Source organism: Pristis pectinata, chromosome 12, assembly GCF_009764475.1.
Source record: "Pristis pectinata isolate sPriPec2 chromosome 12, sPriPec2.1.pri, whole genome shotgun sequence".
In the NCBI taxonomy this organism is placed as follows: domain Eukaryota; kingdom Metazoa; phylum Chordata; class Chondrichthyes; order Rhinopristiformes; family Pristidae; genus Pristis; species Pristis pectinata.
Window position 1 is genome coordinate 50378487 of NC_067416.1, and position 24038 is coordinate 50402524.

Genomic DNA, 24038 nt, shown 5'->3' on the forward strand with positions numbered 1-24038 from the left:
CGGCGGACGCTGGAATCTGGATGAAAACCACGATGGCGCTGGAGGGACTCAGCAGGCCAGGCAGCATCCGTGGAGAAAAGCACGTTTCGGGGTCAGGACCCTTCTTCAGGACTGAAGATGGGAAAAGGGGGAAGCCCAAAATATATATAGGAGGGAATGGCAGAGCAGTGATAGGTGGACAAAAGAGGGGAGGCGGGGTGGGCACAGGGTAGTGATAGGTAGATGCAGGTAAGAGACAGTGATAGGCAGGTGCGGGGGAGGAGGGGAGAGGAGATCCACCAGGGGGGGATGGGTCAAAGGTAAGGAGGAAGGGGGTGGGTGGTAGTAAAAAGAGAGATAGGCTAGGAAAGGGAGGAAAAGAGGTGTGGAGGGGGTGGGGGTTACTTAAAGTGGGAGAATTCTTTTTAATTCTTTTCTTAGCTTCCCCTTTTCCTGAAGAAGGGTCCTGACCCGAAACGTTGACCGCCTGCTTTTCTCCACGGATGCTGCCTGGCCTGCTGAGTTACTCCAGCATCGTCGTGTTTTTCATCCAGATTCCAGCATCTGCAGTCCTTTGTTTCTCTCTTATTTGCTTATGAACAACACATTGACCAGGAACCATACACAAAATGTGCTGGAGGGACTCAGCAGGTCAGGCAGCATCCACGGAGGGAAATAAACAGTCGACATTTCGGGCCGAGACCCTTCATCAGGACTGGAAAGGAAGAGGGCAGAAGCCAGGAAACTGAGATAACTCCCCAGATGTTATTCCAAATATGTCAGAGGATTTGTTGTGACCACCTGAGAGAGAGGACAGGCCTCGGGTTAAAGTATCTTCCTGGCATTGCTTCCCTCTTCTCAGTGCTGTGCTGAAGCATCAGGCAGGGGTTAAGTCCACTTCTCCAAAGTAGGACTTAATTGGTATTGGTATTGGTTTATTATTGTCACTTCTACCGAGGTACAGTGAAAAACCTGTCTTGCATACCGCTCGTACAGGTCAATTCATTACACAGTGCAGTTATGTTGAGTTCGTCCAGAATGCATTGAGGTATTACAGGTAAAAAATAATAACAGTACAGTGTAAAGTGTCACAGCTACGGAGAAATGTCACTGTGGCAGCCTAAACCTTAGGATCCAACGGCGAAAGTGCAACAAAATGAGGTTTTTATTTATTTTTTCATTTTTCAGGATCTGGGTGTCACTGGCAAGGGGTAGTGTCGCAGCTACTTGCTTCGCAGGTCCAATAACTCGGGTTCGATCCCGACTTCCGGAGCTGCCTGGCCGGAAACACTGGCACGTTCTCCCTGTCACTGTGTGGGTTTCCTCGGGGTGCTTCTGCTTCCCCCCTCCCACGTCCCTGAAGCCTGCGGATTGATGGGCTAATTGGCAACGGAAAGTTGTCCCTCGTGCAGGCGAATTGTAGAATATAGTGGGGGGGGGTGGTTGAGGCGATTTGGAGGAGAACAACATGGGATGCAAGTCTGATTAGTGTTAAAAAATGGGTCCTTGATGGTCAACGTAGAAGCTGAAGAACCTGTTTCTGTAGTGAGTGACTCTGACACCATGTATTGTCCAAGATTAATTACTCTAATGGTGGCAATGAGTTGCTGTCGAACAACTGCTATGTTGCAAGGGGCCGCAGGGGGTTGTAGACTCAGCCAGCTCCACCATGGGCACAACCCTCCCCGCCATCGAGGACATCTTCAAGAGGCGGTGCCTCAAGAAGGCAGCATCCATCACTAAGGACCCTCACCATCCGGGACATGCCCTCTTCACGTTACTACCATCGGGGAGGAGGTACAGGAGCCTGAAGACTCAACCTCAATGATCCAGGAACAGCTTCTTCCCCTCCGTCATCAGATTTCGGAACGGTCCATGAACACTACTTCATTGTTCCTTTTTGTTGGCAATATTTATTTATTTTGTATTTTATAGTTTTTTTTACATCTTTGCATTGTACTGCTGCCGCAAAACAACAAATTTCACGTGCCTGGGGCAGGCACGGTGGTGCAGCGGTTGGCGTGACGCTGTTACAGCGCCAGCGACCCGGGTTCAATTCCGGCCGCTGTCTGCCAGGAGTTTGTTCGTTCTCCTCATGTGTCCGCGTGGCTTTTCCCCGGATGCTCCGGTTTCCTCCCACATTCCAAAGACGTACGGGTTGGGAAGTTGTGGACATGCTATGATGGCGCCGGAAGCGTGGCGACACTTGCGGGCTGCCCCCAGAACTCTCTACGCAAAAGACGCATTTCACTGTGTGTTTCGATGTACATGCGACTAATAAAGAAACCTTATCTTATGTAAAACAGTGATAATATAACCTGATTGTGATTCTCATTCTTCAGGTGACAGCCTTTTCAGGGTAGGGAGTTCTAGCATTTAGACTCACTGAAGGTCAAGGATTTCCAAATCATGATTGTATGCATCTTGGTGGGGAACCTGCAGTTGATGTCTTCAAGTGTCTTTTGCCTTTATTCTTCCCGGTGTCAAGACAAGTCACTGCAGCGTGTTTTGTAAATAGTACATATATACTGTGGCTGTGTTCTGCTGGCGGTGAAGGGGATGAACGTTTAAGGTCGTGGATGGGGTGCCAAGCCAGCGGGCCATTTGGTCGTGGATTGCATTGAGCTTCGAGAGGGTTAGAGCTACGCTCATCCAGACACGTGGAGGATAGTCCATCACACTCCTGGCTTGTGCCTCTCTGCCAGGGTTCTGTGTGAAGCACAAGACTCTGCCCGGCCCGCTGAGTTCCGCCAACGTTTTTGTGCGAAGATCCGGCACCACGTCTCCACTTTCCCTACCCTGTCAGTGTCCATCGCCTGCACACTCCTCCCGCCACTCACCCTCCCCCCTCTCCTATCGGATTCCATCACCCTTAGCCCTTTGTCACTTCCACCCATCACCTCCCAGCTTCGAACAGCATCCCCACCCTCCCCTCCGCCATCTGCCTATCACCCCCTCCCCTCGCCCGGACCCCACCTATCGCCTGCCAGCTCTTGCTTCACCCCTGCCCTCCCACCTTTTTTCTTATACTGGCTCTTTCCCCTCTATCTTTCAGTCCAGATGACGGACTTTGACTCTCCTCTCCCCTCCCCTCCCCTCGACTCTCCCCTCCCCTCCCCTCGACTCTCCCCTCCCCTCGACTCTCCCCTCCCCTCCCCTCGACTCTCCTCTCCCCTCCCCTCCCCTCCCCTCGACTCTCCCCTCCCCTCCCCTCGACTCTCCCCTCCCCTCCCCTCGACTCTCCCCTCTCCTCGACTCTCCCCTCCCCTCCCCTCGACTCTCCCCTCCCCTCGACTCTCCCCTCCCCTCCCCTCGACTCTCCCCTCCCCTCCCCTCCCCTCGACTCTCCCCTCCCCTCCCCTCGACTCTCCCCTCCCCTCCCCTCCCCTCGACTCTCCCCTCCCCTCTCCCCTCCCCTCGACTCTCCCCTCCCCTCGACTCTCCCCTCCCCTCCCCTCTCCCCTCCCCTCCCCCGGGCATAGATGCTGCCTGACCCGCCGTGTTCCTCCAGCGTTTTGTGTGCAGTGCCTTGCAAATGGTGGACGGCTTTGGCGAGTCAGAAGACGAGTGATTCGCTGCGTGGACACAAAACTTCAAAAGTACAGAAAGAAACAGGAATATTCCAGCAAGCTTAGCCGGGAGGAGGCTGGTGTGGAGCAGAAACACTAGGGGAGGGGAGGGAGCAGAGAGGGGGAGCGGATTCCAGTGTGGTCCCAGCTGGGCTGAATGGCCTGTCTTTGCGCCGTACATTCTCTGTATTGGGGAGACATTAGAGGCTCAAGGCGCGGTGTTTCACACAGAATTAATTTGTTGTAACGCTTCTTAACATCAGCAGAAACGAATCCCCACTTGTGCCCAATCATCCTGTGTGTGATTGACAACAGCAGTCACTACAGAAACCAATGGACTCCTCGCTTCTCCGTGGCTGTGACGCTTGAATATTCTACATCGGCATCGTTGGCCTCTCCTTCTCTCCCCAGTGTGAATTCACTGGTGTTGCAGCAGCTTGGATGCCTAAGTAAAACCCGTCCCACCCCTGGAGCAGGTGAGAACTCGTTGGTATGACACAACCTCGAATGACCAAGTGAATCCCTTCCCACAATCGGAGCAGGTGGGAAGCCGTTCGCCTCACTGGTGTTCTGTCAGATCACTGGAGCGTTTAAAGTATTTCCACTGTAAGGAGTTTATTGCTGTAGAATCTAGAGTGCTTGGAACAGGACGGTAAATCGGTGGACTCCCTCCCCAATCCCCGGCACGGTGCAGGGGAGAGAATCGGTGTGATGCGCGGCCTCACTGGGATTGCCTGGTGGATAACCCGGAGGGACGCCTGAGTGCTGGAGGGGTCGTTGTTGGTTGGGCGGTTTCTGGAATGCTGGGGATTGTGGGTCGGAGGACGGCCATTAATCCAACGGCCAAGAATGTTCTGTCCCCCCCCCCCCCCCTCCAGTTTGCGGACCAAGCCAGTTAACGGAGGTGGCCAGATCCGGAGCCGGTCGTCTGTCCTCCAGACCCTGGTGAGCGCTTGATGTACAAATCATGGGAGAGCAAGAAGTGATGCAACTTGCAGAAATACCGCAGTCGCCGCACCGTGACGGTCCCGAAATGTTCAGCGTCTTCTGGGGCGACTCGCAAGTCGTTGAGACTGCGGCGAGAGATCAGATTTCCAGAGCGCGGGGTTCACACCGGAGACAGAAATAAGCAATTTAACAGCTTGGGACCGTTCGGCCACGGTCAAGGAAGATAGATCTTGGTCCAATGTTCATTGGTGGCGAAGCCGTGGAGAGAGTCTCCAGTTTTAAATTCCTGGGGGCATACATCACCGAGGACTTTTCCTGGGCAATACACACCTCAGCTGTCATTAGGAAGGCACAGCAACGCCTCTATTTTTTGAGGAAATTGAGGAGAGCCAGACTGTCTCAGAACATCCTGGTGAACTTCTACCGGTGTGCGGTGGAGAGCATCCTGACATACAGCATTACTGCTTGGTATGCCAGCTGCACTAGGAAGGAGCAAAAGGCTCTGCAAAAGGTCATCAAGACGGGCCAAAACACCATTGGGACTCAGTTACCAGCGATGGAGGACATCTATCAGGCTCTATGTCGGAGCAGGGCTTTAAACATCATTCGAGAACCAGCTCACCCTGCTCACTACCTTTTTAAACTACTCCCCTCTGGTAGGCGATACAGGACAATACATGCACACACTACAAGACTACAAAACTCGGCTCCTTAAAAAAAACTGTCAACCTTACATACAAAAATGATTAACTGGGCTTGCATAAATTGACCATATTAAGCCACAGTTCACAGAATCCACAAAGGTTTTTATTTAACGGGGATTTAAATCAGTCCCTTTTTTTCTTCCGGTCTCAGTCCCAAATCTAACCGTTAGCTACAAGATCGGGATCTCAGCCGTGTCAGGGCGGCCTGAGCTTGCAGGTCCGGCCTGCGGGGTGGCGAGGGAGCAATGGCCGCCTGCTTACCCACAATCCCCGCGCTCCAGAAAGTGACCTGCCTCCCCCCCCACCCTCCCCCCTCCCTCCCCCGTCCCACCGACGCGCCTGCGTGACCCTGCCAGGCCCGCTGTGCATCGCGGGACCGACTGGTCCGGCAGGAGCCCCCCTCCCCCCGACAGTGGCGGTGGTGCGCCGGGGCTGCTTCACCGAGCCGTCCCGGGACCCCACCGAAATCACGGCCGGGGTTCAGCCCTCCCATCCGCCGCCGTGTCCCCAGGACTTCCATTAGAGGGACTTTCCTCGCTGTGGGACTGGGACAGAGTTCATTGATTGACTCTCCTGTTCAAAACACTCTCATCTCCGGAACAATGAGCCCATTTCGGTGTGCGGGCTGCGGGAAAGACTTTAGACGATCCGGCGATCTGATTAAACACCAGCGAGTTCACACTGGAGAGACGCCGTTCATCTGCTCCGAGTGCGGGAAGGGATTCAACCAGTCCTCCAACCTGCTGACGCACCAGCGGGTTCACACCGGGGAGAAGCCCTTCATCTGCTTGGAGTGCGGGAAGGGGTTCAGTCAGTCGTCTTCCTTGCTGACGCACCAGCGGGTTCACACCGGGGAGAGGCCGTTCACCTGCATGGAGTGCGGGAAGGGGTTCGCCGAGTCGGTTAACCTGACCCGGCACCAGCAGGTCCACACCAGGGAGAAGCCATTCACCTGCTCCGAGTGCGGGAAGGAGTTCGCTGGGTCGGCTAACCTGATTAGACACCAGCGGGTTCACACCGGGGAGAGGCCGTTCATCTGCTCCCAGTGCGGGAAGGGATTCACTGAGTCAGCTAATCTCACCAGACACCAGCGGGTTCACAGCAGGAAGAAGCCACTTACCTGCTCCAAGTGCGGAAAGGGATTCTCTCGGTCATCTGAACTGGTGACGCACAAACGAATCCACACCGGGGAGTGGCCGTTCACCTGCTCCGAGTGCGGGAAGGGATTCCACTGTTCGTCCCAACTGCTGACACACCAGCGGGTTCACACCGGCGAGAGGCCGTTCACCTGCCCCGAGTGCGGGAAGGGATTCGCTGAGTCGGCTAAACTGACGAGACACCAGCGGGTTCACACCCGGCAGAGGCTGTTCACCTGTTCTGACTGTGGGAAGGAGTTCACTGAATCGTCCAGCCTGCTGACGCACCAGCGAGTTCACACTGGGGAGAGGCCGTTCATTTGCACTGAGTGTGGGAAGGGATTCAGTTGCTCGTCCAACCTGCTGAGACACGAGCGAGCTCACAAGAGAGAGAAAGTTTAAATCTGCCAGATGTGGGATATTTAAATCCTCAGGCCACTGCATTTGAACCAGGTTTATTATCACTGATGTATGTTGTGAAATTTGTTGTTTTGTGGCAGCAGTACAGTAAAAGACGTAAAGACAAAAATTACAATGCTACAAAAATAAATATCGCAAAAGAGGAAATAACGAGGTAGTGTTCATGAACCGTGCAGAAATCTGATGGCGGAGGGGTAGACGCTGTTCCTGAAACGCTGTTGAGTGCGGGTCTTCAGGCTCCGGTACCTCCTCCCCGATGGTAGTAACGTGAAGAGGGCATGTCCCGGGTGGTGAGGGTCCTTAATGATGGATGCCGCCTTCGAGGCACCACCTCTTGAAGATGTCCTCGATGGCGGGGGAGGGTTGTGCCCGTGATGGAGCTGGCTGAGTCTACAGCCCTCTGCAGCCGCTTTTGATCCTGCACATTGGAGCCTCCGTACCAGGCGGTGATTATTATTATTTCTTGATTTGTCATTGTACTGTTGCAACAACAACACAACGAGATTACGATGGCACTCCCTTGCCTAATAAAAACCAAAACAGTAAATTGATAAGAGCAATTATAACTATAAAATAAAACAAACATACTTACACAAATATAAAGTATAAAAAGTATAAGAAGGCAGTGTGCAAATGAACCATGATAATGAGCAGCATATCAATATCAATATATTAAATAACACCATGATGAGTCCAGCCAGTAAAGGGGGGGGGGGAAGACATAGAATGTGTATGTATGTATGTATAGGAGGTGTCAGTCCACGTTCAACAATTTAACAGCTTTGGGGAAAAAAGCTGTTTCAGTCTTGTAGTGTGTGCATGTATTGTCCTGTATCGCCTACCAGAGGGGAGTAGTTTAAAAAGGTAGTGAGCAGGGTGAGCTGGTTCTCGAATGATGTTTAAAGCCCTGCTCCGACATAGAGCCTGATAGATGTCCTCCATCGCTGGTAACTGAGTCCCAATGGTGTTTTGGCCCGTCTTGATGACCTTTTGCAGAGCCTTTTGCTCCTTCCTAGTGCAGCTGGCATACCAAGCAGTAATGCTGTATGTCAGGATGCTCTCCACCGCACACCGGTAGAAGTTCACCAGGATGTTCTGAGACAGTCTGGCTCTCCTCAATTTCCTCAAAAAATAGAGGCATTGCTGTGCCTTCCTAATGACAGCTGAGGTGTGTATTGCCCAGGAAAAGTCCTCGGTGATGTATGCCCCCAGGAATTTAAAACTGGAGACTCTCTCCACGGCTTCGCCACCAATGAACATTGGACCAAGATCTATCTTCCTTGACTTCCTGAAATCCTTTAGTCTTTTGAGTGTTGAGAATGAGATGCAACCAGTCAAAATGCTCTCCACTGTACATCTGTAGAAATTTGCAAGAGTCTTTGGTGACATCCCAAATCTCCTCAAACTCCCAATGAAGTAGGAGTGCCTTCTTTGTGATTGCATCTATGTGTTGGGCCCAAGATAGATCCTCTGAGATGTTGACACCCAGGAACTTGAAGCTGCTCACCCTCTCCACCGCTGACCCCTCAATGAAGACTGGTGTGTGTTCTCCCGACTTCCCCTTCCTGAAGTCCACAATCAATTCCTCGGTCTTGCTGACATTGAGTGCGAGGTCGTTGTTGCGACACCACTCAACCAGCCGATCTACCTCACTCCTGTACGCCGCCTCATCGCCACCTGAGAGCAGCGAGACGTTGGATTCTCCAGTTGGACTGAACCCTGGGCATTGGGGAGCGCTGGGGTTTGTTCTGCTGATGTTGGTGACCCTTATAACTGGGCTGGTGTTTAATATTCTGGATCTATGACAAATAAAGCAATTGTGTTTGAAACACGCTTGGTTCTCGAGCCCTTAAATGTCTCCCCATTACAGAGAATGTTCGGTGCAAAGACAGGCCATTCAGCCCAGCTGGGGCTACACCGGGAACAACCTGGGACCTCCCCTCTTGCCGGTGTTCCTGCCCCACACCAGCCCCCTCCCAGCTCACCCTGCGGGGATATTCTTCTGTTTCTTTCTCCCCTCTATGCTCATTGAACTTCAACTTCCAGGCATCCGTGCTGTTCACCTCAACCACTGTCTGAGGGAGTTGGGTCCACATTGTGGCCACTCTCTGGGGGAAAGAAGTTTCTCCTGAACACCCCACTGGATCTACAACAATTTGAAGGTTTGAGGGCGGATGGGTGCCCTGTCCAAGACATTCCCAATTCCTCCGACCAACTGGGTTTTTATGGGTCTTTAACTGTTCGGCAGAAGGGAAATTTGTGGGTTTGAGTGGCAAACCTGATGCCCTATATCCCAATGTAATGGGAAAGGTGCTAATGGCATCATTTGATGCCACACTGGAAACAACCAGAACACTAAACCACATGTGTTGACAGGGCATTTTAACAAGTGGCAATGATGGGGCAGTTCAAAAAATTCCAAAGAGTCCAGAATGGTTCCCACAGAATAATGAATAACAAAAGTAACGCCACTGTGTAAGAGAGGAGGGAGAGTTAAAAAGCCTCAAATCAGCGGTGGGCAATTTGCCACAAGGCACTCGTACAATGTTTACAGCATTGTCTGGATTCTTGAGTGAGAAATGACGTCCAACGAACCCGTTGGAATTCAACGAGGTTTCACAAGCTGAAGAGCTAAGGGGGAAACCAATAGCTGTTTGGGCATTTCAGAAGAACTTTCAAAAGGTGCCACAGAAGAGATTCTCAAACAGTCCAAGGATTAGGGGTGATGTATTGGCGTGGATTATGGATTGATTAATGGGTAGAAAATGGAGCAGGTCATCCTTGGATCAGGAGGCTGTGACGTGGGATCGTTACAGGGATCGTGGCCGGTGATCCAGCGGATTGGGAATGAGGGGACCAAGTACAATGCAGCCGGGTCTGCTGATGATACAAAGCTGGACGGGAGCTGCAGTTGTGAGGAGGAGGCGGGGAGGCTTCAGGGTGGATGTCGAGGTGCTGGGTGTGTGAGCAAGGACATGGCAGATGGAATGTAATGAGGGACAGTGTGAGTCATAGAGACATGCAGCACAGAAACCCGTCCTTCGGACCAACTGGTCCACGCTGACCAAGATTCCCATTTAAACTAGTCCTATTTGGCTCTTCCTATCCATGTACTTGTCCGAATGCCTTTTAAGTGTTATTAATGTACCTGCCTCAACCACTTTGTCTGTTCATTCCATGTACTGACCACCCTCTGGGTGAAAAAGCTGCCCTTCAGGCTCCTATTAAATCTCTCTCCCCTCACTCTAAACCCATGTCCTCTAGTTCTTGATTCCCCAAAACTGGGGAAATAAACAGTGGATGTCCGTGCGGTCAATGCCTACAGGATTGTCTGGATTTGTGAAAGGGAAATTATGTCCAACCTGCACCAGTCATGCATTCTAACAACAGCTCACATTTCCCAGTGTTACAACGGCAACTGACACTGGTCAGGCACAATACAACTCACACTGGCTGGACGGTATAACAACAACTCACTGGCTGGACGGTATAACATCAACTCACACTGGCTGGATGGTATAACAACAACTCACACTGGCTGGACGGTATAACAACAACTCACTGGCTGGACGGTATAACATCAACTCACACTGGCTGGATGGTATAACAACAACTCACACTGGCTGGACGGTATAACAACAACTCACACTGGCTGGATGGTATAACAACAACAACTCACACTGGCTGGACATTACAACAACAACTCACACTGGCTGGACATTACAACAACAACTCACTGGCTGGACGGTATAACAACAACTCACACTGGCTGGACGGTATAACAACAACTCACACTGGCTGGACGGTATAACAACAACAGCTCACACTGGCTGGATGGTATAACAACAACAGCTCACACTGGCTGGACGGTATAACAACAACAGCTCACACTGGCTGGACGGTATAACAACAACAGCTCACACTGGCTGGACGGTATAACAACAACAACTCACTGGCTGGACATTACAACAACAGCTCACACTGGCTGGACATTACAACAACAGCTCACTGGCTGGACGCTATAACAACTCACTGGCTGGACATTACAACAACAGCTCACACTGGCTGGACATTACAACAACAACAACAACAACTCACACTGAGAAGGACATCGTGGTATCAAGTGCCACTGTTGGGGAATTACAACAACAACTCAGCTTGCTTGGACTACAGCAACTGGCAATGCTGGGGTACTGGTTTATTACTGACACTTGTACTGAGGTACAGTGAAAAACTTGTCTTGCATACCGATCGTACAGGTCAATTCATTACACAGTGCAGTTACATTGAGTTAGTACAGAGTGCATTGAGGTAGTACAGGTAAAAACAATAACAGTACAGAGTAAAGTGTCACAGCTACAGAGAAAGTGCAGAGCAATAAGGTGCAAGGTCACAACAAGGTAGATCGTGAGGTCAAGAGTCCATCTCATCGTATAAGGGAACCGTTCAATAGTCTTATCACAGTGGGGTAGAAGCTGTGCTTGAGCCTGGTGGTACGTGCCCTCAGGCTCCTGTATCTTCTGCCTGATGCAAGAGGAGAGAAGGGAGAATGACCCGGGTGGGTGGGGTTTTTGATTACGCTGGCTGCTGCACCAAGGCAGCGAGAGGTAAAGACAGAGTCCATGGAGGGGAGGCTGGTTTCTGTGACGCACTGGGCTGTGTCCACAACTCTCTGCAGTTTCTTGCGATCCTGGGCAGAGCAGTTGCTGTACCAAGCTGGGATGCATCCAGATAGAATGCTTTCTATGGTGCATTGATAAAAGTTGGAGAGTGTCAAAGGGGACATACCGAATTTCTTTAGCTTCCTGAGGAAGTAGAGGCGCTGATGAGCTTTCTTGGCTGTGGCATCTACATGATTTGACCAGGACAGGCTATTGGTGATGTTCACTCCGAGGAACTTGAAGCTCTCAACTCTCTTGACCTCAGCACCACTGATGTAGTCAGGTGCATGTACACCACCCCCTTTCCTGAAGTCAATGACCAGCTCTTTCGTTTTGTTGACATTGAGGGAAAGATTGTTGTCACGACACCATTCCACTGAGCTCTCTATCTCCTTCCTGTACTCCAACTCATTGTTATTTGAGATACAGCCCACTCTGGTGGTATCATCTGCAAACTTGTAGATGGAGTTAGAGCAGAATCTCGCCACACAGTCATGAGTGTATGGGGAGTAGAGTAGAGGGCTGATGACACAGCCTTGTGGGGCACCAGTGTTGAGAATAATCGTGCCGGAGGTATTGCTGCCTATCCTCACTGATTGCGGTCTGTTGGTCAGAAAGTCAAGGAACCAGTTACAGAGGGAGGTGTTGAGTCCCAGATCTTGGAGTTTGGTGACGAGTTTGCTTGGGATTATTGTACTGAAGGCTGAGCTGTATTAAATAAACAAAAGTCTAACGTAGGTGTCTTTACTGTCCAGATGCTCCAGAGCTAAGTGTCGGGCCAGGGAGATGGCATCCGCTGTAGACCTGTTTCAGCAATAGGCGAATTGCAGTAGGTCGAGGTTGTCTGGGAGGCTGGAGTTGATACGTGCCATGACCAGCCTCTCAAAGCACTTCATGCTGGTGGATGTCAGAGCCACTGGTTGGTAGTCATTGAGGCATGTTACCTTGCTTTTCTTTGGTACCGGGATGATAGTGGTCTTCTTAAAACAGGTGGGAACCTGAGATTGAAGCAGGGAGAGGTTAAATATGTCTGCAAATACCACCCCCCCCCCCCCCCCAGCTGATCAGCACAAGATCTGAGCATTCGGCCAGGGACACCATCTTGGCCTGATGATTTCCTTGTGTATTACAGCCACAATCAGCACAGTTTCTACTTGACAGCAACGGTGGGCTTTGATGGCTGTATCAATCTTGCATTGACAGAGCTTTATAAAAATTCTTGCCTTGTCGCTTTGCTTATAATGCTTTTAAAAACATTTGCATCTGCCTCACATCAGCCCAACAACTCGTCTTTATGAAGCATGAGCACAGCATTCACAGTGACAGGTCACTACAACATCAACTGGCATTGAAGGGCCATTGCAACAACAAGCTACACGAAGGGCAGCCCCACCACAGTCACGTCCACAGGGCATTACAACAACTCACGTCAGCAGGGCATTAGAACAACAACTCACGTCCACAGGGCATTACAACAACAAACCTCACTGCTGCGGAAGATATCCACAACTCCTGTTGTCCTTGCAGTGAGGGTGTCTTTATCGGGCAGTGCAACAACAACTGGCACTGGCAGAGCAGCACAACAACAACCGGCACTGGCAGAGCAGCACAACAACAACCGACTCTGGCAGAGCAGCACGACAACAACCGACTCTGGCAGAGCAGCACGACAACAACTGACGCTGGCAGAGCAGCACGACAACAACTGACGCTGGCAGAGCAGCACGACAACAACCGGCACTGGCAGAGCAGCACGACAACAACTGACGCTGGCAGAGCAGCACGACAACAACTGACTCTGGCAGAGCAGCACGACAACAACTGACGCTGGCAGAGCAGCACGACAACAACTGACTCTGGCAGAGCAGCACGACAACAACTGACGCTGGCAGAGCAGCACAACAACAACCGACTCTGGCAGAGCAGCACGACAACAACCGACGCTGGCAGAGCAGCACGACAACAACTGACGCTGGCAGAGCAGCACGACAACAACCGACTCTGGCAGAGCAGCACGACAACAACCGGCACTGGCAGAGCAGCACGACAACAACTGGCGCTGGCAGAGCAGCACGACAACAACTGACGCTGGCAGAGCAGCACGACAACAACTGACGCTGGCAGAGCAGCACGACAACAACTGACGCTGGCAGAGCAGCACGACAACAACTGACGCTGGCAGAGCAGCACGACAACAACTGACGCTGGCAGAGCAGCACGACAACAACTGACGCTGGCAGAGCATTACCACAACTACAGGGTATGAGATGGACTCTGCAACAACAATTAGAACTGAAAAGGCAATACAGCAAGAGCATTTATAGCGCATTACAAGAACACACTGGCACGCGATAGGCGATACAACAACTCAGTTATAGAATATTACATTAAAACAAGAACAAACCCACAATGATGGGGTTCTACAACAATAACTGGCATTGATGTGAACTTACAACAACATCTGCACTGAAAGGACACTACAACAACAACTGACGCTTGTCGAACCACAGAACAACAACTCACCTTGACAGGGCCCGACAACATCAATGAGGCACTGCAACAACAGCTGGCATTGATATTGCATGACACCAACAGCTGACAATCGTTGGGAGTTACATGAAGCTGTCACATAACGTGGAATAAAAACAATTCATATTCATTGCAACAGCAACCATCGCAGTTGGGGTATTACTTATTGATGGGGCATAACAGTCACATTCTCAGTGCTGGGACATCCCGACAACAACTCGCCCTCTGCAGGAGGCCGCCTCTGCCAAGGGTCTTCAGGGAGCAGGTGTCACAGCTGAACGTCGGCGAGGAAGCCGGAGTGGGGCACCCGCGCCTCAGGAGGACGTCCCGGAACACGGCAGAGAGCCGAAACGGGAGAGGAAGCAGGAGGAGAGGAGGAGCAGGGAAATAAAGAGAGATGTTGCTTTTCAGAGGGAAAGACAAGAGAGAAAATAGAATCAAAAATGAGACAATGAGAGAGGGGGTTAGGTTGGGGATAAATACAGTGAAAAGGAGATGGGAAAAATGACAGTAAATTACAAAACAGGTGAGGTGGGAATGAAGGGGACAAATGGAAACCAGGTGTTCTGTTTACGGGAGTGAGGAATGTGCCAAGTGAGTCACGGTGGTGTAGCGGTTAGCGTAACGCTTTACAGCGCCAGAGACCCGGGTTCGATTCCCGCCGCTGTCTGTAAGGAGTTCGTACGTTCTCCCCGTGTGCCTGCGTGGGTTTCCTCCGGGTGCTCCGGTTTCCTCCCACATCGCAAAGACGTACGGGTTGGGAAGTTGTGGGCGTGCTATGTTGGCGCCGGAAGCGCGGCGACACTTGCGGGCTGCCCCCCCCAGAACACTCCATGCAAAAGATGCATTTCACTGTTTTGATGTACATTTGACTAATAAAGATATCTGATCTCTACATAGAACATGGAACAGCACAGCACAGCAACATGCCTTTCAGCTCATGATGTCTGTTCCAAACATGATGCAAATTAAACTAAATCTCTTCTGCCTGAACATTACCCATACCCCTGTTAGGCTACATTCTGCATTCTGTTATTGCTTTTCCCTTGTACTACCTCAATGCACTGTTGTAATGAAATGATCTGTATGGACGGCATGCAAAACAAAGTTTTTCACTGTACCTCGGTACATGTGACAATAAAATCCCTCCATTCCCTGCATATTCACGTGCCTATGACTTCACACCAGGGAGAGGCTGTTCACCTGCTTGGAGTGCGGCAAGGGATTCACTGATTTGTCCGCATTGAAAGTCACCAGCAAGTTGGCAACGGGGAGAGGCCTTTCATCTGCTCCAGAACATAGAACGGTACAGCATAATACAGGCCCTTTGGCCCACAATGTTGTGCTGAACTTTAAACCTCACCTAAGACTATCTAATCCCTTCCTTCCACATATCCCTCTTTTAAATTCCTCCATATGCTTATCTAGCAGTCTCTTGAATTTGACCAATGTACCTGCGTCCACCACCGCCCCAGGCAGCGCATTCCATGCCCCAACCACTCTCTGGGTAAAAAAGTTTCCTCTGATATCTCCCTTGAACTTCCCACCCATTACTTTAAAGCCATGCCCTCTTGTATTGAGCATTGGTGCCCTGGGAAAGAGGTGCTGGCTGTCCACTCTATGTATTCCTCTTAATATTTTGTATACCTCTATCATGTCTCCTCTCATCGTCCTCCTCTCCAAAGAGTAAAGCCCTAGCTCCCTTAGTCTCTCCTCATAATCCATACTCTCTAAACCAGGCAGCATCCTGGTAAACCTCCTCTGCACCCTTTCCAATGCTTCCACATCCTTCCTATAATGAGGCGACCAGAACTGGACACAGTACTCTAAGTGTGGTCCAACCAGAGTTTTATAGAGCTGCATCATTACCTCGTGGGTCTTAAACTCGATCCCACGACTTGTGAAAGCTAACACCCCATAAGCTTTCTTAACCACCTTATCTACCTGTGAGGCAACTTTCAGGGATCCGTGGATATGGACCCCCAGATCCCGCTGCTCCTCCACACTACCCAGAATCCTGCCATTAACTTTGTACTCTGCCTTGGAGTTTGTCCTTCCAAAGTGTACCACCTCACACTTCTCCAGATTGAACTCCATCTGCCACTTCTCAGCCCAGCTCTGCATCCTATCAATGTCCCTCTGCAATCTTTGACAATCCTCTACACTACCCACAACACCACCAACCTTTGTGTCATCTGCAAACTTGCCAACCCACCCTTCTACCCTCTCATCCAAGTCATTAATAAAAATCACAAAAAGCAGAGGTCCCAGAACCGATCCTTGTGGGACACCACTAGTCACAGCCCTCCAATCTGAATGCACTCCCTCCACCACAACCCTCCGCTTTCTACAGGCAAGCCAATTCTGAATCTACACGGCCAAGCTACCCTGGATCCCATGCCCTCTGACCTTCTGAAGAAGCCTACCATGTGGAACCTTGTCAAATGCCTTACTAAAATCCATGTAGACCACATCTACTGCATTACCCTCATCAATCTGACTGGTCATCTCCTCAAAGAACACTATCAGGCTTGTGAGACAATCTGTCCTTCACAAAGCCATGCTGGGTGTCCCTGATCAGACCATGATTCTCTAAATGCCCATAGATCCTATCTCTAAGAATCCTTTCCAACAGCTTGCCCACCACAGATGTAAGGCTCACTGGTCTATAATTCCCTGGACTATCCCTACTACCTTTTTTGAATAAGGGGAAAACATTTGCAACCCTCCAGTCCTCCGGTACCATTCCCGTGGACAACAAAGAACCTAGCCAAAGGTTCAGCAATCTCCTCCCTCGCCTCACGGAGCAGCCTGGGGAATATTCCGTCAGGCCCCGGGGACTTATCTGTCCTAATATTTCCTAACAGCTCCAACACATCCTCTCTCTTGATATCAACATGCTCTAGAACATTAACCTTACGAACGCTGTCCTCAGCGTCATCAAGGCCCCTCTCCTTGGTGAATACGGAAGAGAAGTATTCACTGAGGACCTCACCCACTGCCACAGTTTCCAGGCACATCTTCCCACCTTTATCCCTAATCGGTCCTACCTTTACTCCCGTCATCCTTCTGCTCTTCACAAGTGAAAAATGCCTTGGGGCTTTCCTTAACCCTACTCGTCAAAGCCTTTTCATGTCCCCTTCTTGCTCTCCTCAGCCCCTTCTTAAGTTCCTTCCTTGCTACCCCATATTCCTCATGAGCCCCATCTGCTCCCTGATCCCTAAACCTCATGTATGCTGCCTTCTTCCTCCTAACTAGATGTTCCACCTCTCTCGTCACCCATGGTTCCTGCACCCTGCCATTCCTCCTCTGCCTCACCGGGACAAACTTATCCCTAACATCCTGCGAGAGATCCCTGAACATTGACCACATCTCCATAGTACATTTCCCTTCAAAAATGTCATCCCAATTTACACTCGCGAGTCCTAGCCTTATAGCCTTGTAATTTGCCCTTCCCCAATTAAATACCTTCCTGTCCTCTTTGCTCCTATCCTTGTCTATGACAATGTTAAGGTTATGGAGCAGTGGTCACTGTCCCCCAAATGCTCACCCACTGAGAGATCTGTAACCTGACCCGGTTCATTACCTAATACTAGATCTAATATGGCATTACCTCTAGTCGGCCTGTCAACATACTGTGGCAGGAATCCGTCCTGGACACACTTAACAAACTCTGCCCCATCTAAACCTTTGGCACTAAGCAGGTGCCAATCAATATTTGGGAAGTTGAAGTCTCCCGTGATAACAACCCTGTTATTCCTGCACCTTTCCAAAATCTGCCTCCCAATCTGCTCCTCAGTATCCTTGCTGCTACCAGGGGGCCTATAGAAAACTCCCAGTAGAGTAACTGCTCCTTTCTTGTTCCTAACTTCCACCCATACTGACTCTAGAGAGGATCCTGCTACATTCTCCACCCTTTCTGCAGCTGTATTAGTGTCCCTGACCAGTATCGCCACCCCTCCTCCTCTTCTCCCCCCCCCCATCCCTTTTAAAACACTGAAATCTGGGAATATTCAGTATCCATTCCTGCCCTGGTGACAGCCAAGTCTCTGCAACAGCCACAATATCATAGTTCCATGTATTTATCCAAGCTCTCAGTTCATCACCCTTACTCCTGATACTTCTTGCATTTAAGTAAATGCACTTTAGCCCATCCACCTTACTACTTTTATACCCTATACTCTGCTTCTCCTTCCTCAAAGCCTCTCTGTATGTTAGATCTGTCTTTACTCCATGCACTTTTTCCACTGACCTATCCCTCTGGTTCCCATCCCCCTTGCAAACTAGTTTAAACCCTCCTGAACCACACTTGCAAACCTGCCTGCAAGGATATTGGTCCCCCTCGAGTTCAGGTGTAACCCATCCACTCTGTACAGGTCCCACCTTCCCCAGAAGAGATCCCAACGCTCCAAAAATCTAAATCCTTGCCCCCTGCACCAACTCCTCAGCCACGCATTCATCTGCCATCTCCTCCTATTCTAACCTTCACTATCACGTGGCACTGGCAGCAATCCTGAGATTGCTACTCTTGAGGTCCTGTTCTTTAGCCTTCTGCCTAGCTCCCTAAACTCACTTTTCAGGACCTCATCCTCCTTCCTACCTATGTCGTTAGTACCAACATGTACCACGACTTCTGGCTGCTTTCCCTCCCGCTCAAGAATTCTGTGGACCTGATCAGAGACATCCTGGACCCTGGCACCTGGGAGGCAACATGCTACCAGGGATTCTCGCTCACGTCCACAGAACCTCCTATCTGTTCCCGACTATCGAATCCCCTATCACTATTGCCCTCCTCTTCTCCTCCCTTCCCTTCTGAGCAGCAGGACCAGCCCCAGTGCCAGAGACCTGGCTACTGCCGCTTGATCCCTGTAGGTCATCCCCCTCAACAGCATCCAAAGCGGAATACCTTTTTTTGAGGGGAACAGCCTCCAGGGTCCCCTGCACTGCCTGCCTGTTCCTTTTCCCTTTCTCTTTCTCTCCCCTGACAGTCACCCATCTACCTGCCTTCTGGACCCTAGAAGTACCTGCTCGAAGGGGGGGTGACTGCCTCCTGATGCACAGCATCTACCTAACTCTCTCCCTCCCTGATGCTCCGCAGCGTTTGAAGCTGTGACTCCAGCTCATCAACTCTGAGCCGAAGTTCCTCCAGCCTCAGACACTTACTGCAGATGCTCTACGCGTGAGAATAAATTCTGTCTGTCATCCAGCCTGCTGGCACACCACAGTGACTTTCACCACCACCCCTGGCAGTCCATTCCAGGCACCTACCACTTTCTGTGTAAAAACAAAACGTGCCCCGCACATCTCCTTCAAACTTTCCCCCTCTCACCTTGAATGCATGACCTCAAGTATTTGATGCATTGCAATAACAGCCACTGGAGCAAGTTGGAAGTTTTTTACCATCTCCTTGTTGGATGAATCATTTTGTTTTATAAACAGATGTCTATATCTGGGGGTACAATCAGGAACAGACATGGTATGTTGGCGCCTGAAGCGTGGCAACACTTGCGGGCTGCCCCCAGAACACTCGACGCAAAAGATGCATTTCACTGTGTGTTTCGATGTACATGTGACTAATAAAGAAATCTGATCTTAACATACGGATCTTCAACGCGCTTAAATAATCATCATTTCCCAGATCCCCCCTCCCTCTCTCCCCCCCACCCCTCTCTCCCTCCCCCTCTCCCCCCCACCCCTCTCTTCCTCCCCCCCACCCCTCTCCCTCCCCCTCCCTCCCTCCCCCTCTCCCCCACCCCTCCCTCCCTCTCTCCCCCACCCCTCCCTCCCTCTCTCCCCCACCCCTCTCTCCCTCACCCTCTCCCCCCACCCCTCTCTCCCTCCCCTCTCCCCACCACCCCTCCCTCCCACCCCTCTCCCCCCACCCCTCTCTCCCTCCCCTCTCCCCACCACCCCTCCCTCCCACCCCTCTTTCCCTCCCCCTCTCCCCCCACCCCACTCTCCCTCCCCCTCCCCCCACCCCTCTCTCCCTCCCCCTCCCCCCACCCCTCTCTCCCTCCCCTCTCTCCCTCCCCTCTCCCCCCCACCCATTCTCCCTCCCCTCTCCCCCCCACCACTTCTCCCTCCGGTCTCCCCCCCCCCTTCTCCCTCCCCTCTCCCCCTACCCCTCTCTCCCTCCCCCTCTCCCCCCACCCCTCTCTCCCTCCCCCACCCCCTCTCCCTCCCCCTCTCCCCCCACCCCTCTCTCCCTCCCCCTCACCCCTCTCTCCCTCCCCTCTCCCCCACACCCCTCTCTCCCTCCCCCTCACCCCTCTCTCCCTCCTCTCTCCCCCCCCCTCTCTCCCCCCCCCCCCTCTCTCCCCCCCCCCCCTCTCTCCCCCCCCTCCTCTCTCCCCCCCCTCCTCTCTCCCCCCCCTCCTCTCTCCCCCCGCCGGACCACCAGACAGTGCAAGAGCCTGCAGTGCCCAAACGGTTAACAGGATGAGCCTCTTCAGCTCAGTTTGCTTACCCCCCCCCCCCCCCGGTCAGGTGCAGCCACTGCCCGCCCACCCGCTGCGGACAGTCCGCAGTCTCTGGGAAGGGTGGGTGGGGTCAGAAACCAATGACGGCCGGCGTACCCACAATCCCCCGCGCCCCAGACACCGCCCCGCTGACGCCGGCACCGCCCCCCCCACCCGGCAAGGCGCATGCGCCGCTCCAGGCGCGCGGAGCATGCTGGGCCGGGGCTGGTGGGACAAAGCGGGGGGAACGGAGGGAGACGCGGTGCTGAGGCAACGGGACCGGGACTGGGACCGACCCGGGGCGGGGGGGACCGGGACCGACCCGGGGCGGGGGGGGGACCGGGACTGGGACTGACCCGGGGCGGGGGGGGGACCGGGACTGGGACTGACCCGGGGCGGGGGGGACCGGGACCGGGACTGACCCGGGGCGGGGGGGACCGGGACTGACCCGGGGCGGAGGGGACCGGGACCGGGACCGGGACTGACCCGGGGCGGGGGGGACCGGGACTGACCCGGGGCGGGGGGGACCGGGACCGGGACCGGGACTGACCCGGGGCGGGGGGGACCGGGACTGACCCGGGGCGGAGGGGACCGGGACCGGGACTGACCCGGGGCGGGGGGGACCGGGACTGACACGAGGCGGGGGGGACCGGGACCGGGACTGACCCGGGGCGGGGGGGACCGGGACCGGGACTGGCCCGGGGCGGGGGGGACCGGGACCGGGACTGACCCGGGGCGGGGGGGACCGGGACCGGGACCGGGACTGACCCGGGGCGGGGGGGACCGGGACCGGGACCGGGACTGACCCGGGGCGGGGGGGACCGGGACCGGGACCGGGACTGACCCGGGGCGGGGGGGACCGGGACCGGGACTGACCTGGCGTTGGGGGACCGGGACTGTCTCGGCGTTGGGGGGGGGGGCACCGGGACTGTCCCGGCGTTGGGGGGGAAGGGGGGCACCGGGACTGTCCCGGCGTGGGGGGACCGGAACTGTCCCGGCGTTGGGGGGGGGGCACCGGGACTGACCCGGCGTGTCAGCCCGCGTGGGTTCTCCCCCAGCCGGGGGGAGCTGCTCCCTTGGTCCCGGACCCTGGTCCAGAGGGGGTGTTGATTAAACCCCCTTCCCGGCGCTCAGCTCCGATCCGCCGCCGAGGTCCCGGAGCCTCCGTCAGACCGCGGAGGGACCTTCACCCGCTGTTCACTGGTGCGCACTCTACAGCGATGAACATACCCCAGTGTTCTGACTGCGGGAAGCACTTCACTGAATCCAGTGATCTGATCACACACCAGCGGGTTCACACCGGGGAGAGGCCGTTCACTTGCCCCGAGTGCGGGAAGGGGTTCAACTGGTTATCCTCCTTTCTGAGACACCAGCGGGTTCACACTGGCAAGCGGCCGTTCACCTGCTCGCAGTGCGGGAAGGGGTTCACTGAGTCTTCCCATCTGCTGAGACACCAGCAAGTCCACACTGGGGAGAGGCCGTTCACCTGCCCCGAGTGCGGGAAGCGGTTCAATTGGTCGTCCTCCCTGCTGACCCACCAGCGGGTCCACACTGGGGAGAGGCCGTTCACCTGCTCCGAGTGCGGGAAGGGATTCACCGATTCATCCGCCATGCGAAGTCACCAGCGAGTTCACACCAGGGAGAGGCCTTTCATTTGCTCCACATGCGGGAAGAAATTCAGTCTGTCGTCCAGCCTGCTGACCCACCAGCGGGTTCACACTGGGGAGAGGCCGTTCACCTGCCCCGAGTGTGGGAAGGGGTTCACTCGACCATCAGACCTGGTGACGCACCAGCGAGTTCACACGGGGGAGAGGCCGTTCACCTGCCCCGAGTGTGGGAAGGGGTTCACTCGACCATCAGACCTGGTGACGCACCAGCGAGTTCACACGGGGGAGAGGCCGTTCATCTGCTCTGAGTGCGGGAAGGGATTCACTCAGTCGTCTAGCCTGGTGACGCACCAGCGAGTTCACACGGGGGAGAGGCCGTTCATCTGCTCCGAGTGCGGGAAGGGATTCATTCGGTCACCTGCTCTGATAAAACACCAGCGAGTTCACACTGGGGACAGGCCGTTCACCTGCTCTGACTGCGGGAAGGGGTTCACTCAGTCATTATACCTGCAGAGACACCAGCGAGTTCACACCAGTGGGAATGTTTAAATATGTGTAATGTTTAAATATCTGAGCCACTGATAAGTTGTATTCCGCAGTTACTGAGTCTGCTCATCACCTAGATTGAATCCAGATCATTGGGAACAAGCGGGTTCAATTCCGGCCACTGTCTGTAAGGAGTTTGTATGTTCTCCTGTGACTGCGTGGGTTTCCTCCGGGTGCTCTGGTTTCCTCCCACATTCCAAAGACGGACGGCTTAGGAAGTTGTGGGCGTGCTATGTTGGCACCAGAAGCGTGGCGACACTTGCGGGCTGCCCCCAGAACAGTCCACGCAAAAGATGCATTTCACTGTGTGTTTCGATGTACATGTGACTAATAAAGAAATCTTATCTCTGCTGGTGTCAGTGACCCCTATAACTGGGCTGTATCTATGCCAAATAAACCAGTTGTGATCTAAACACTGTTTCTCGAGCCCTGAATGTGTCTCCAATACAGAGAATGTTCAGTGCAGAGACAGGCCATTCAGCCCAGCTGGGGCTACACTGGGAACAACCTGGAACCTCCCCCCCCTGCCGGTGTTCCTGCCCCACACCAGCCTCCTCCCAGCTCACCCTGCGGGAATATTCTGTTTCTTCCTCCCCTCTGTGTTCATTGCGCTGTCATTGTATCAGCCTGATCAACAGCAGGTTCACCTCAACCACTTTCTGTGTCAGTGGGGCCCACCTTGTGGCCGCTCTCTGGGGGAAGAACACACCATCGAGTTCACACTGGTTCTGATGCAGGGTTTCAACCACAAACATTGACAATTCCTCCCCTCGGCCCCACACACAGATGCTGCTCGACCTGCTGAGTTCCTCCAGCAAATTGTTTGTTTCCAGCATCTGCAATCTCTTGTGTCCCCGGAGAAGTTTCCGCACTGGATTTTCCAACAATCTGAAGGTTGGGACGGGAACTGATTTGGGAATTTGTCCCAAACGTTGCTCTTCCATCAAGTTTCTGGAGCCAGAGGAGAAGCTGATGGGTTTTCAACTGTTCTCTCAGCCTCAAACTGAGGGCCCATCACTGAGGGGGTTCCCAGTGCGGCTCCAGTGGCCCGTCTTTGGCCGTACGTTCTCTGTATTACTGAGTACAACAGGGTCAGAAACCAGAGAGGGATCAGCACAGGCCAGGAGTGGGAGCAGGGGAGGGAATCAGCCCCGGTTGGGGGTGTGGGCTGTGTACAGGGGATGGGGGAGGGAATCAGCCCAGCTGAGAGTCTGTCAGGGAGTGGCTGTGAGCAGGACTCCGGGTCGGCCTGGGTACAAGGGAGCAGCCACAGGGGACATTGGACGCCCCTGTGGCACCAACCAGAGCAGGGGCACAGCCACTGCCTCCGGGCTGTGAACGCAAGGGTCGGCAGAGCGGACTGTGGGGAAAACATGAGCGGGCAGGCCCGGTGAGAAGCAAATCCCGTCCCGGATCCGGGGTGGGACTGGGACCCGAACCAGCGAGAGGGAGACGCAAGAGAGACCTGCAGAGGCCGGAAT

General features: G+C 53.4%; 1 protein-coding gene across 1 annotated transcript in view; it reads left to right on the forward strand.

The window, feature by feature from the left end:
• LOC127576401 (uncharacterized) overlaps positions 1-22872 on the forward strand; it is an 80342-nt gene extending 57470 nt beyond the window's left edge. The window contains exons 9-13 of the mRNA XM_052026912.1: positions 2322-2338; positions 5557-6732; positions 9519-9745; positions 20433-20632; positions 21356-22872. Of these exons, the coding sequence (XP_051882872.1) occupies positions 2322-2338; positions 5557-6732; positions 9519-9745; positions 20433-20632; positions 21356-22560 (2825 nt within the window). The 3' untranslated portion in view covers positions 22561-22872. The remainder of the gene's footprint in view (positions 1-2321; positions 2339-5556; positions 6733-9518; positions 9746-20432; positions 20633-21355) is intronic.
• The last annotated feature ends 1166 nt before the right edge of the window (positions 22873-24038 follow it).